The 13,361-nt window shown below is 63.6% G+C and overlaps 1 protein-coding gene across 8 annotated transcripts in view; it reads left to right on the top strand.

Annotated features, from left to right (window-relative positions):
• EBF3 (EBF transcription factor 3) overlaps positions 1–13,361 on the top strand; it is a 108,861-nt gene that overhangs the window by 61,046 nt on the left and 34,454 nt on the right. For all 8 annotated transcript variants that reach the window (XM_045854062.1, XM_045854063.1, XM_045854064.1 and 5 more), the window contains exon 7: positions 11,596–11,677. In XM_045854062.1, the coding sequence (XP_045710018.1) occupies positions 11,596–11,677 (82 nt within the window). The remainder of the gene's footprint in view (positions 1–11,595; positions 11,678–13,361) is intronic.

Raw genomic sequence — 13,361 nt, 5'->3', positions numbered from 1 at the left:
AAATACAGAGCAAATATTTAGAGAGGCTTTGTAAGCAATTTAAATATTGTTAGGGGAAGTTGCGTAGCCCATGTGGCACGTCCCAGAGGGGAAGAAAGAAATGTATCCTATCAAGTGGTAAATAGTCTATTCCAAATGATAAAAATGTTCTCCAGCCACCAGCTGACGGAGTTAAGCTAATTGGTGGAAGGCGGCTCAGAGCCCGACCAAAAACTGGGCCGGTGGGCTGCCTGGCGGGCGCACCACACCCCTCGGCGTCAGGGCACTGTCCGTGGGAACTGGTCTGATTGGCCCTCTCGAATTTGGGATTCCCTCCAGGCCGTGGGGGTCTGGGGGTGACAGTCCCTCTGGCTGTCCCTGTGAGCGGGACCCGGTGTCCCAACCCTGCGGGCCACCATGCGCGCCCCGATAAAGGCTCTGTTGTGTGTTCATTTAGGTGGCCGGGGGTGCCCTACACGGTGGCGCCACTAGCATTTTGACGAGGGGCTTTGTACACCGCGAAAGGGCTGCCTGAACCCCACGGCGTGTGAGGGCGCGGTGGCTGGGCAGGAAGGGGCCCCCGCGGCGGTGGGCTCTGTTGCGGGAGCCGTTCAGGAGCCTCTGCGCTCTGGGGGACGTCACGGCGCTTCGTGACCAAACCCGGGGAAGTTGCAGAGCATGCAGCGCCTGCGGCGCGAGCTCCCTGTGGTTGTGGGTGCGGAGAGTGCGTGTGGGCCCCGGGTCGCAGCGAGGTTGGGCCGCGCGGACCCTCCTCCTGCGCTCGCGGGGCCGGCGGCAGCGGGCACCTTGTGAGCGTGGGATGCAGCCGCGGGGGAGGTGTCAGGGAGCGCAGCCGACTTTTTAGATAAGACGGAGCTGGGTGTCGTGCCGTCCTTCCTCCGGGCGGCTGTCCTTAGCTCTGCTAACACCTGCCCGAGGTGGGGGCGGGCGTGCGTGGCCACTGAGAAGTGGTCGGAGGCCTCCGTCCCTCTGCCCCAGGCCCGCCGGGAAACGCCTGTGACGCACGTGGGTGCTGCCGGCTGGGCGGCTGCCGGGGCCCAGGCGGTCCCGGGTGGGTGTGGGCAGAGCCCCCGGCCAGCAGGTCTGCGGGCAGAGCAGCCAGAGGGGCGGGCAGGACACCCGGCTGGAAGGAGGGGTCTGTCCCAGTTTGCAGAAGGAGCTGGTGGCACGGGGTGGCTGTGGGCTCCCCCTCCCAGACACGCGGGGAGCCCTCTAGTGGGGACCAGCGGCACTGCGTGCCTCTCTGCCACCCGCACCCACCTGGTCCCTCTAGACCCCAAGCTCAGGGTGCACCGGCCCCAGCAGGACGGCTGCGCCAGGGGGTGCAGAGGGCCCCTTGGGCTTCCTCGTGGGCCCCGAGCACGGTGATGGGAACACGTGGGCTGCCCCGAGGCCGGGCAGAGGTGACACTCCGCTTTCTGAGGAGGCTGACCCACCTGGCCGGGAGGGGTGGGAGCTGGCTCGGCCAGGTGAGCCTCTCGGAAAGTTCCAGCTGCCCGGACGCCCTGCCCCCACCCGCCCTCCCAGGGCTGTAGGGAGCGGGGGGCAGCTTCCTGTCCACTTTGTCTGTTGTTTCTCTCCCGGCCGCGTGGGGCCATCTGCAGATCCTGGGGACTCCGCTCACCCTGGGGTTTGGATAATTCTCTACCTTTTTTTTTTTTTTTTTTTGGTAATTGCAGAATCATAAAATATTTTAATTTCAAGGTTAGCAATTTTCTCTTGCATACTTAATTTATAATTAGCTGGTTTATAAACCTGTTCTGCGAATATAATTTTACTGTTGCCAAATGTTCTTCATGAATAATTAAGGGCAAATCCCTATTTATCAAATTATTAATATACCTAATAGCCTTGTTTTCATAAACAATGCGCCGGCGCTGGATTTGAAGGGAACCTCCGCGAGGGATCGGGTGCCGGTTCCCACCGCGGCCGGGCCCCGATCTGCTCTCAGCACAGAGGGACGCTTGTGCTGCGCTGATGTCACGGCCCCCGGCCTTCTTCCCCGCACAAAAGCCCAGGTATCAGTAGCTGGACAAACACAATGGCCATTCAGCAGCCGGCCTGGCCTCCTCGGCCCCGCGAACAATGTTGCTGTCTGTTCTCGCGGTTCCCCAGGAGCATTTTTGGAGGAAATGTAGATGAGACCATCTTTTCAGCCTTTAAACATCTCTTCGGCAGAACCCCTGCCCCCTTTGGTGGTGTTTGCTGCTCGAAGTGAGGGCAGCCACGCTTTCGTGGGAGTTTGGGCGCGGGCACATGAGTGAGGAGCCCCGGCCCCGGCCCCCCATCGGCTGACCCGGGCCGAGTAAGTGAGATTCGGGTCCGGAGACGGAGGCAGAGCCCGGAGCAGGCTTTAGTCTGGGAGAAGAGCGGGGCGTCACACTGGGGGCCTGGGTGGGACCTGCGCCGAGGCTCCCCCGGCCCCTCCTCCCTCAGCCCCCAAATTGCTCGGAGCCCAGAGAACTGTTCTTCCCGCTCACCCAGAATTCAGAGCGCCGGCTGCCCCCAGCAGGGCTGCGGCTCCCACGGCTCAGTGGGGCGAGCAGTCAGAACCACACGCAAAGGCCGATGCCGGTTCGCCAGGATTCACCGGAAAGCAAACTTGTGGGTGGGTCCCCTCGAGTTCGTGCGCGGCCTCCGTGCTGCCCGAGGGCCTTCCGGGGGACGGGGCCTCCGTCGGGCGCGCGGGAGCAGGCAGCCGGCCGCCGGGCCCGCGGTGCGGCGTGTGCGGCTGCCCCCGGCCGGCCCCTGTCCCCTCCCGGAGCCCGGGCCGGGGCCGGGCCCCACGCTTCCTGGGGGCTGGCATGTGTGAGCCCACGCGCCATGTGTGTGCGACTCCATGTGTATGATTCATTCCAGAGCAGTTTTAGTCCTCATAAAATATTCATTTTGGTTGTGCAGGGCCCTGTAATTGCCATCTCTCACCCTGAATTATTTATACCTTGCACAGACTGACAAAGCTCTGCCGTGCGGCCCTAGATGAATCAGAAACACGGGCCTTTGCTGCCAACAGCATTATAGTTTCACAAAATATGGCACCAGCGTCATCCCGGCTGCCTCATCTCTAAATCCAGCTTTTCTTGATTTGACATTTTCTTTACTCTTCCATTGTCTTAGTCAGGCAGAGAGGTTGCCTCTTAACTCCGAGCAGCAACCTTTCTTACTTGCATTATAGCCGCTGTGCTTCAGAGGACTAATGTATCTTTATTGCCCTCACTTTTTTATGCTCGGTAACAAGACAGTGCTTGGGCTCACTTTAGAGCCATATATTATACATTAGCGATAAAATGATGCAAATAGTCCTGAATACTCTTCAAACAGATCGTGGAGATCAGCCCGACTCCAGCTGCGCGTCGCAAACACAGAAGAGAAAGGTGACTCGGCCAAGTTGGGCGTTGGGCGGGGATGCGCACCCCCCTGCTGTGGGCTGTGCGCAGGCCCCGGGGCGGAGGTCCCAGGTGGGGCCGAGACGCGTCTGGGCTCCTCCGTGGGTGGGGGAGGTGCTGGGGCCCCCGAGCTCAGCACCCTCCCATGCAGCCTCTTGCTGTCTCTGGCCTCCCCTGGCGCCCACCTGTCCTGCAGCCGGGTGCTGCCGCGCCAGCGTTCCGACGCCTGCCTCTCCAGGGGGACCCTGTGCCCTCTCCCTGTCCCCTCCCCCCACGCTCCGGGAGATGGACCTTTAGGGGGGGACCCGGGCGTCTTTAGGAAAGCTGCATTAACACGGATCCGATGCTGGGGGGACGGGGCCCCGCTCCTCTGCAGACCTCGCCCAGCCAGGAAGGCAAGTGCCCAGGTGGCTATGGACGGATGTCAGCAGCGTGCGATTCTGCGCGGGGACAATGAGAACCGGCCACGATGCCAGGGGAGGGTCTCCGCGTGCCGGAGGCCCCAGGAGAGTGTCTTGGGGGACCGTTCCCACACGGAGCCGCCCACGGTGCATCCGTGGGTCTGCGGACCTCAACACCGGGGCCTTCCCGGAGCCCCAGCAAGGGGCTGGATTTACGGCCCCCGGCGGCTCCCGGACACGGGGAGGCGAGGGACCAGGCCGGCTGCCGCGCCGAGTAATGGATGACCCGGACGCCCATTTCTCTCGTAGTTGTTGACACGCAGGAGTAATGAAGTTAAAGCTCCGCACACATGTGCCCCCTCATTAAGCTGCATTACCTGCATTAAAACTAATAATTGCCACTCAGAGCTGGGCTCCCATTAATCATTTATAATGTTTTAATAAGTTTTTAATCAGGACCTAAAAGGCTGGAGAGGCCGGCGTGGGCAGGTTCCACACTGGTGTTCTCCGCGCTTGATTTAAAATGGGATTTTTTTATTAATAATTCAACCCGCAAAGAAGATAGTTCTTAATGAAGCAGGCTGGTGTGGATGGGAAGGCGGGCGTCTGAGCCAGAGGAGCTCTTCGCCCCTGGAAGACTGGGGGGGTGAAGATGAACCGCAAAAAAGGCCCCGTTTGTGTTGAGAAGGATCCCGGTTGCCCACAGAAACCGGGGCGGCCTCCGGGCGTGGGGGGCCGCTCCTGCGGTCGCCAGGGCCCTGAACACAGGCGCACGTGGGGTGGGGGAGGGGGGTGGGACCTGGAGTTCGGAGGCGCGCAGGCGTGCCGGCTCTGCCCGCGACGTCCCCGAAAGTCTCCTCAGGAGCCGGCAGCACGTCGCGGCGGCCTCTGACGCGAACCAAGTGGTGCTGGCATTTTTCTTAAGCACGGAGCGCCGTGATCAGAGCCGGCAAATAGAGCGCAGTCCGGAGGGAGCGAGGGAGCCGTTTTAATGAGCGCTCGGTGGAGGACGGGACGCGGCCTGATTGACAGCGCGAACGGGCCGCCGGGGGGGGGGGGGGTGATGTCAGGGCGGCGGCGCCCATTAGAACCCGGGAGCCAGGTAGCGGGGTGGGGGGGGGGGGACCGAGACAGGCACTTGAAACGGAAGCCCCGGTGTAAACACGGCGCACGTCACGCCGCGGCTGTGTGTTGTGCGGTTGACTCCTTTTAAACAGATAACCTTATCAAAACTATCCTGAAATATCAGAGCAGTTGCGGAAAACACTAACTAGAACCCTGACAGCCAGCCGGGGCGGGCAGCGGGCCGTGCGCGGGGCTCGGGGCTGCCGCCGCGTTCCCGGGGCCAGCCTGGGTTTCCCCGGTCGGAACGCACTCGGCCCCCCGGAAAAGTTGAGTGCAAGTCACGCCAGCGTCCCCAGCCGGAGGCCCGGGCAGGCTCCGCGCTGGGGGAGGCGGAGGAGCTGGCCGGCAAAGCTATTAAATCCCATCAGATCTCTCTGGCATCATTTTAATGAGAATCATGGCGAAAGAGCAAGATCGTGGTATCTATAGGAGCCTCTTGACAGCCGCCGCTGAAATTGTGATGAAAAGAAAAACCATTATAGCGCAAACTCCGCGATAAGGCTCTTCGGACGGACGGCGGGGGCCGGGCGAGGCTCCAGACCGCGAAGGGTTAATTTTCTAAACCTAATAATGTTCGATAGCGAGGTATTTGTCAGGAGATAAAGAAGTGATAGAATCTGGGAAGTGGGTCCCTGGGCGATTGTAGTACAAATATTGTTAATGCGGTGCGGTTACTCCGGCGGAGGGAAGGGAAATAGCTCCCGTCCACCGGAGACGGGCTCTGCTGCCGCGGGGAGGACCTCCAGACAAAGGCCAGCGGGCGCCGAACGGCGAATCAAGCCGTGGATGTTTTCAAATCCTCCTACGTCTACATCTCCAGGCCTGGTAGTGCGCGAGCCCGGGACGGGGGCCCCCCCGGAGCCCAGGGACCCGCCGCCGCCCTGGGGCGCTGGGCAGCCTGGCCCTCTCTTCCGGGGAGGGGCCCCTCCCAAAGGACACCCGGCCGCGGCCGTAAAACCCGGGACGGTCACCCTCGGCCCCCTGCGTGATGACGTCACGGAGGCCCGAGTATATGAGACCCATAACTTGAAATGTACAAGAATTTAATAAGTCTGGTGTTAAAGCAATTTGTCACGGCATATTTGAAGAATAAATCAGACTAATGGAGCCGAGTCCCCCTCCCGTCTGGCTTTAAAGGAGGCGAGCCCCGGCATAGCTCGGGGCAGCGGCGGGAGGGAGAGGGGGGCCCCCCTCCGACACCGGGACCCTCGCATTTTGGAAACCCGATCCGCGCTGACCTGCGCCCTGTCTCCGGGCGCAGAGCTGGTGCCGGCGGCAGAGCGGGGCCGCGGAGGGCTGCTCATTACAGGCTCTCTGAAGGATGCCCCATCTCGGGCCCCCGGACCCGATCGGCCAGGACTGCCGCGGGATCGATACGGCCGCCGCTGATGGCCGGGCGCTCGCCTGCACGCAGCTGCGGCCACTGCTTTCAGGGACTTCCCAGTAATTAGCGGGGCGCGAGGAAGCACTCCGAGGCCGCTCTCTCATCAGTCAGGGGAAAGTCTCTCACAGGCTCTGTCTTTTCATTTGACTCTTTAACCGTTTCCTTCCAGGAGCGCACGCCGCCAGGGGGGGCAGGGCCTGGAGGGCCCCGGGCCTGTCTCCCCAAGCTTCCCTCCCGTGGGGGTGGGGGTGGGGTGTGTTCCTGCGGTGATGGGATCCAAGCAGCAGTGACGTGGATGCTGGGAATCAACCATTTCAAAGCGAACCGTTCAGGGGCCGTGACTCTGTTCGCAGGGCTGCGCAGCCCCCTCGCCCACCCGCTTCCGGAGGCTTCTGTCGCCCCCCTGAAAGGAAGCCCTGGAGTCCGTCCCTTCAGCAGCCTCGCCCGGCCCCCCCGGCCCCCGGCCCCCACCCAGGGGTGGTGACTTCCACAGTTGCCTTTGCCGGTTGGTTTTCCACGCTCGTGTTTTCTTGCCAAGGTTGTCACGCGTGAAACCAGCCCCCTGGCCTCGCGTTCCGGACTCGGGGGCTGACACCGCGGGGCCCCGCCCCGCCGTGGGGTCTCCGCCGTTCGCGGGGACCCGGGGAGCTGTCAGCGCCGGGATTCGCCCGCGAACGCCGGGGGGTTTTGATGAATGGCGCGGGGGCCCGTGGCCGCGTTCGGTCGCTGCTCGTTAAGAGCTCTGGCTGAAGCCGGCGCGGGCGCCCTCCCCCAGGAAAGAGAGCGGCGTTTCTCATCCTCGACTCAGACGCCGTGTTCCCCGTGATGGAGGCCCGGAAGAGGAGGTCAGCCGCCAGGTCCGGGGCGTCCGGGGCGGGAGGCCTCGGGTGGAGGCCAGGGCTCCCTCCTCCGCGGGGCACTCAACCTGTGCCAGGGTGCACGCACACCTGGGAGTCCCCGCCCCCGCGCACCCCCCCGCCGGGGGCCACCCGGGTCGCCGTCACGCAGGCTGGCCAGCACTGGCAAGGCTGCGCCTGGGAGAGGCTCACAAGTAACAACTAAACATTAAAAAAAACAAATTTCCACGCGTGAGGTTCCTGAGGCGCGGACAGCAGGCGATTTCACGCAGGTGACCTCCACGTACATTTCCACGTGCACAAGGCAGGGGAACCTGCTCCCGGCCTCCCCCTTCGCTCCCGGTCACTGGGGAGCACCACCCCACGCCCACCCCTTTCCCCAGGAGACGACCCGGTGCTCCTCGGACCCGACGGGACGGAATCGTGGGGACGCGGCGACTGGCTGCAGCTGGGCGGGAAACTGCCGTCTGGGGGCCGGCGGGCAGGACGAGGGGCCCCGGTGACCCGGCCACAGTGCTGCCACCGATGTGGCCCCTGGTAGGCCGTGGCTTTGGCTGTGAGTGGGCGCGCCGGGAGGGCCAGCGCGCCGCCAGCCGGACCGCGCCCCTCACTCTCCTCTGACAAACCGAATTCATTCCTTGCGTAATTGATAACGGCCTCGGCCAATTATTTCACACATTACAATACACAGAGGCCCCCTTTACAGGTTTTGCAGGGCTCTAATTAGCTATGCTAATATCCCCTTTATTGGTCCTAATATTGCTCAACACCTTTCGCCATCCCGGAACCCACGAGAGCCCCGCGGCCTGTCAGGACAGCTGATTATTGAGAAAGATAGCTTTAATCAAACCTAATTGCAGTTAATTTTTCTCTCCTGCTCTCTGTTGCCAGCGTCTAATGCCGCGGACTCCTTGATATTCCATTAAATTACAATTAAACAGCCTTCTTTGTTTCCGACCGTCCTGAACAATGCCGCAAAGTTCTGGAGCCGCTCGCGGGAGCGCCGCTCGGGCCTAATTGCCGGCGCCCTCACCGAGGGCCAATTTGCACAATACCCATGTAGAATTTAAACAGTTCATAATGTAATGGATATTACACAGGAGCCTCGCACTACAATTAAAATGATTTTCATCAGCCAGAGGAGCTCTGGTTAATCAGCTTCATAAAAGTAAATATAAATGAACTAATTCATAGCTTAAACACACAGATAGGGAGCCGGCTTCCAGGTCGGTTCCCGCGGTGGGGGCTCGCCCCGTGCTGCGGGGACGCGGAGGGCACCCCACTTCCGGTGCTGCCCCCCGTGACCCGTCTCAGGCCCTTGGTCGGCCACGCGCTGGCGCGGGCGCTCCCAGGACCCCGCTTTCGACTTCCCCACCGTGGGCACGGCCGTGGCCGCAGCTCTGCCTGGAGCCGTGGAGTCACCGTCCGTGCAGAGAAGCCGGGGGCGGGGGGTGGCCTAGGGACTCCCAGCTCCAACTCAAGGCCTCCGCCGCGGGACCCAGTGGGCAGGGGCCCCACGTCCAAGTTCACAGGGTGCTCCTGCGTGAGAGGCACCCTCCCCAGACACCTGCTCTTCGCAGAGCCAGCGAGCTCTCCCAACGGGCGTCCTCCACTGGCCCCCGAACGCTCCGAGGAGGAGAAAGTCTGATTTCGGGAGCAACGAGGTCCCACCTCCCCCCGCTGACCGCGCCTGGGAGCTCCGCAGGGCTCTGCACCTCGCCGCGGGCGGGACGGGGCCGGGGCGTTGGGACGGGTGCGCTGGGTACCCCGGGCCACTGCCTCCCTCCTGCCTGGGAGAAACAAGTAAATAAAGCCCATATTTCAGGCTTGATTTACGCTGGTACCTACTGTGAAAGATGACGACTCTTTAGGGAAATAAAGACGGGGTCAGGGAATTAGTGTACAAAGTGGTCATTTTGATGATGGGCCGGCAGCTGCGATGGGAAGGGCAATGTACACAATTAAGCATAATGCGCTAATGACAGGTTAGAGTTTTTATCGCCCCTGCCATCGAGCCGCACGTCCGCAGTTAGCAGTAATAAAGAGTTTATTGGTGTTCCAGCCAAAGATTTTCTGACATAGGAGAGATTTTTCCTCCCCTAACAAGAGGACGAGGTCCTTTGTGTGCCAGCCTGCGGAAGAGGGGTATGTAAAGGGGCTGTCAGACACTTCTCGGAGGAAAAGCCCATTAAAGGGCAATCGAGGACCGGATGAGAATGGACCTCCCACGTCCGGCCTTCGGGCCCCTCCCCCTCCCCCAGTGCCGGCACGGCGGGTCCCACCGAGCCCGTCCGGTTCGTTGTGTACCCGGCGCGTCCGCACACAGCGCCGGCGGTCACGGGCCGGACCCCACTCGCGGCGGGGGGGGGGGGGGGCGGGCTCGATCGAGTCCTTCACTTCCTAACGACCCATGCAGGGTGCAGAGTGGACGCAGGGCTCCCCTCGGGGCGGAAGCTGCCCCCCTCTGTCCCTCACCCGGTTTGTGTCCTTGGGACCCAAGAGCCCGAAGGGGTCCTGCTCCCCGGGGCGGCCTGTGGCAGGCCTCTCCCTCGGGTCTCACTGCGTGTGTGCGACGTCGGCATCGGGGCCCCTGCAAACGGAGTGGGTGTGCAAGGCCACCTGCCCCAGAGTCCCCCCCTCCCCCGAGGACCTGGCACCCTGCCGTGTGCGGCTAATTTCTGCACCCGAGGGCAGCGGAGGCTGCCAGGTGACCCCCGAGCCTGCCCCGTGCATTGGGGGGCACTGGGCTAGAAAGGCCTTGAGGAATTTGCAGGAGGCTCCTCCGGAGCGGGCGTCTCTGCCCTGTCGGCGGCAGGAGCCCCCGGAGCCGGCTCCGCGCGGTGTGTGCCGCGAGTCCCGGCAGGCGCCTGCCCGGGAGCCGAGCCGGCTGGCCGTGTGCGGCGTAATTGCACCGAGCAGCCGTCCCCGAAGTGGGAACCTAATTGCCTGAGAGGACGGTAACTTTGTGACGCCCTCACCTTGTTAGGCCCTTTCCGACGCAGTTCAAGTGCAGAGCGGCCGCAGGTGCGCCTAATTTACCTCGCCGCAGCGCGTGCGGTTTAATTGCGGCGGTTGTTAGGAAAAATTGGTGGGTGGAATTTCAAGTGACGGGCTGGGCGGGTGGCAGATGGCCTGCAGAGGCTCCGCGCGCTGGAGTGTAGGTGAGGCGAGTCAGCACGAGATGTGGATTCCGGCCTCGGGTAGCGAGGCCGCGCCGCACGTGAGGACACGGAGCTTGGTGGCCAGGATGCTCCCGCCACCCGTGGGCGTGTCCTGTGCCCCGACGGGAAGCCGTCCAGGGCACGCCGGGCACGGGCCGAAGACGGACCTCGGTCTGCTGAGGAGTCTTAGTTTTGGGTGTGATTGTCGGCAGGGACCCTGGAACATCAGGTTGAGTTCAAGGAGATCTCGTGAATTCTAGAAAAAAAAACGGGCCGTCCTCCTGCGGGACAGGGGGTGTTTGGGAAGAAACCGGACACGCTCCCTGGGCAGCCTCGCTGGACGGGACGCCCAGACACCCGAGGACCGCCTGCCTGGGGCACGTGGCCTGCTCAGTGCGGCACGGGGGTGCGTCCCGCCGTCCCCGTGGTCGGTGGCCCGGCCGGGCTCCCAGGGTCCGTACTGCCGGCCAGAGCATCCCCCTTTGTCACCGAGCAGGCGGGGACGGGGAGGGCAACCTGACGGTGATTTTGTCAGCGCGTCTCCGCACACTGCCGGGACCCCGGCTCTTCATGCCTCCCAGCGGGACGGCGTGGCTGCTCTCTGCCCAAGCACGGGTGTCCCGGTCACCTCCGGGGGCGCCTGGGTGACCCCCTTGCCAATGCAGCTGGGCCTTTCCCGAGGGCATGGCAGGCCCTGGCACAGCACCCCAAGTCCTCTCTTCAGACTCAGGCCGTTGTGACTTCCCAGATGCCTCTTTGGGAGTGCGGCCCCTCAGGGGGTGGGCCCCGGGGGCGGGGCCACGGGAGAGGACTCCGCAGGTGCAGGTCAAGTTGAATGTCAGATACACGACGGCTAGGTTTGCAGGGTAGCGTGTCCCGCGGCGTGCCTGCCCTAACGGAAGGGCGGCGGCTCTGAAACTCCAGTCAGACTGGGCCTCCTGTGTCTTCACGGGTGGAGGCTGGCGGTCCCCCGGGGGTGCCGGTTTCCTCGATGGGTCATGGGCGGTTGGGCAGAGCTCTGGGCGAGACACGGCCGGTCCAAGTCACGGTTGTTCGAATAAGACGTGGGAACCGGTGACGCCCAGGCCCGTGGAAGTCACCGCTTTCATGCGGAAGAGTCTGGGCCGGCCACGAGGCTCCGTGCCCACCGGCCGGGCCCCCCGCCGGGTCAGTGCGGGGGGAGCCCCCGCCGCTCCCCACGCGAGACTGCCTGTCGAAGACCTTGTATTTTTTGTCTGATGACCCTAACAACTGTCCACCTTTTCTTTTGTATTTCTGTAGATTCTTTCTAAAGTTTTTCCTCAAGTGCAATCAGAACTGTTTGAAGAATGCGGGCAACCCTCGAGACATGCGGAGATTCCAGGTACACGCTCCTCCAAGACGCCCGGCCGCGGTCCTCCCGGGTTGGGGTTCCAGCGGTCTGCTGCCGCCGTCGTTCCGGAAACGGTCGCGAGCTCTCGAGGGCCGGGGAGTGAGCCAGGGTCGGCTCCTGGGAGAGACCCTCCCGCCGGGTGCTCTCACCGGGGCCTGACCCCTCAGGGTGGCTGCCTCCCTGCGGCCGCCCGCTCACTCTGGGCCCCTGAGGGGCCGACCTCACCTCTGGGACCCTGGCCCGGGTTCCGGCCCCTAAGACTGGGCGTGTGCAGGGGCGGGCACTCCATACCCAGCACGCGGGGCCACCGGGGCTGGGGGCCAGGCTGGGTACGTCTCCCCGGTGTGTCCAGAGGGACCCCTCCAGACGCTCTTCAGAGAGTCCTCTGAACGCCAGCACCTCCCGTGGCCCGTCCCTCGGTTCCACCGCTGTGCACGCTCGATCCACGAGAACTCGGCGCTCTCGCGGAAGTCTTCCAGGAATCAATTGGCCGATTGATTCTTCCGAGACGAGAGGGTGTCCTCGGGGCCGGACCTCCTCACCTGTCGGAGGCCGGCCTCTGCGCGCTCCGGAAGGTCTCCTAGCCCGGCTGCCCGCCCCTGCGGCCCGACTGCCCCTGCGGCCCGACCTGTTCTCGCTGCCGCAGCCCTCGCCCGAGTCCTGGGCTGCGCCTGGGCCGGGCGGCCTGGGCCTCGGGTCTGCCCCAAGGCCTCCCCCTCGAGGAGAGAGGCGGAGAGCTGGTGGAGGTCAGGGGTAAACGAAGGGCGAGTTCCTGGTCTTCCAGCCTTCGTTTGAGAAGGATTAGGAGGTTCCTTCAGGGTGAAGGGTGCCCTGCCCCCCGCCCCCCCATGGATGCTTTTGCTGATTTTTACCTAGAAACATGCTCTGGGCTGGGTCCCAGGTCCCACCCCCGCTGCGGGTCCCGACCAACCCGAGAAGACCTGGGCAGCAACAGAAAGGACAGCTGGGCGGGATGAGTGTGCCACCCAGTTGCTCCAGGTGGTTTCGGAAATTCCACGGGGGGGTCATCTTACTTCACAGCTGACCAGCCAATCAGAGCAGGGCGCCGGGCTCGCCCAGAGCGTGCTCCGGAGCTGGGGACAGTGTCGCTGGCCCGCAGCGGGGCCTGCCCCCTGTTGCCTTGTGATGGATCTGGGTGGAACGGCATCCCCACGTGGGCGCACCCGTGGCCCCCGCAGCGTCCGTCACCGCGGGGACTGCGGTGGCCGGGAAGGCCACTTCTCTGCTGCGGCCTCTGGCGCCCGTCTCCCGCCTCTCGGAGGTTTACTCACCGGCAGGCCGGGGCTTCCGCGGTGTCTCCACCCGGTCTGGTCTCGCCAGCCCGGCCCCTCTCCGAGGTGCGCCCTGCGGCCGCCCCCGGCCGGCACGCTCCGCCCAGCCCGTGTGTTTCCTCCCCGCTGAACTGCACTCCCTGTTCCCCGGGCGGCTGACCTACATGCAGACGGCAGCCGAGACGGTGTCCCTTATTTTATTTTTACCTTTCTTGGGTCTCTCACGTACTGTGGCCCAGGAACTTGGAAAGGGTCCCGGCTGTGTCTCGGTGCTGTAGTTACCTGTCTCTGCATCACCCTCCTGGGCTGGGTCCACAGGCTGCCTTGCACGCCGGGGCGGGGCCTGGCAGATGGACCGCAGGAGGGCGCCCCAGTCGGCGGGG

This window comes from Phyllostomus hastatus, unplaced genomic scaffold (assembly GCF_019186645.2).
Source record: "Phyllostomus hastatus isolate PE091 unplaced genomic scaffold, TTU_PhHast_1.1 phas_scaffold_1066, whole genome shotgun sequence".
Taxonomy (NCBI): domain Eukaryota; kingdom Metazoa; phylum Chordata; class Mammalia; order Chiroptera; family Phyllostomidae; genus Phyllostomus; species Phyllostomus hastatus.
The sequence above is the reverse complement of the archived record's forward strand: the minus strand, read 5'-3'. Positions and strand labels throughout refer to the sequence as shown.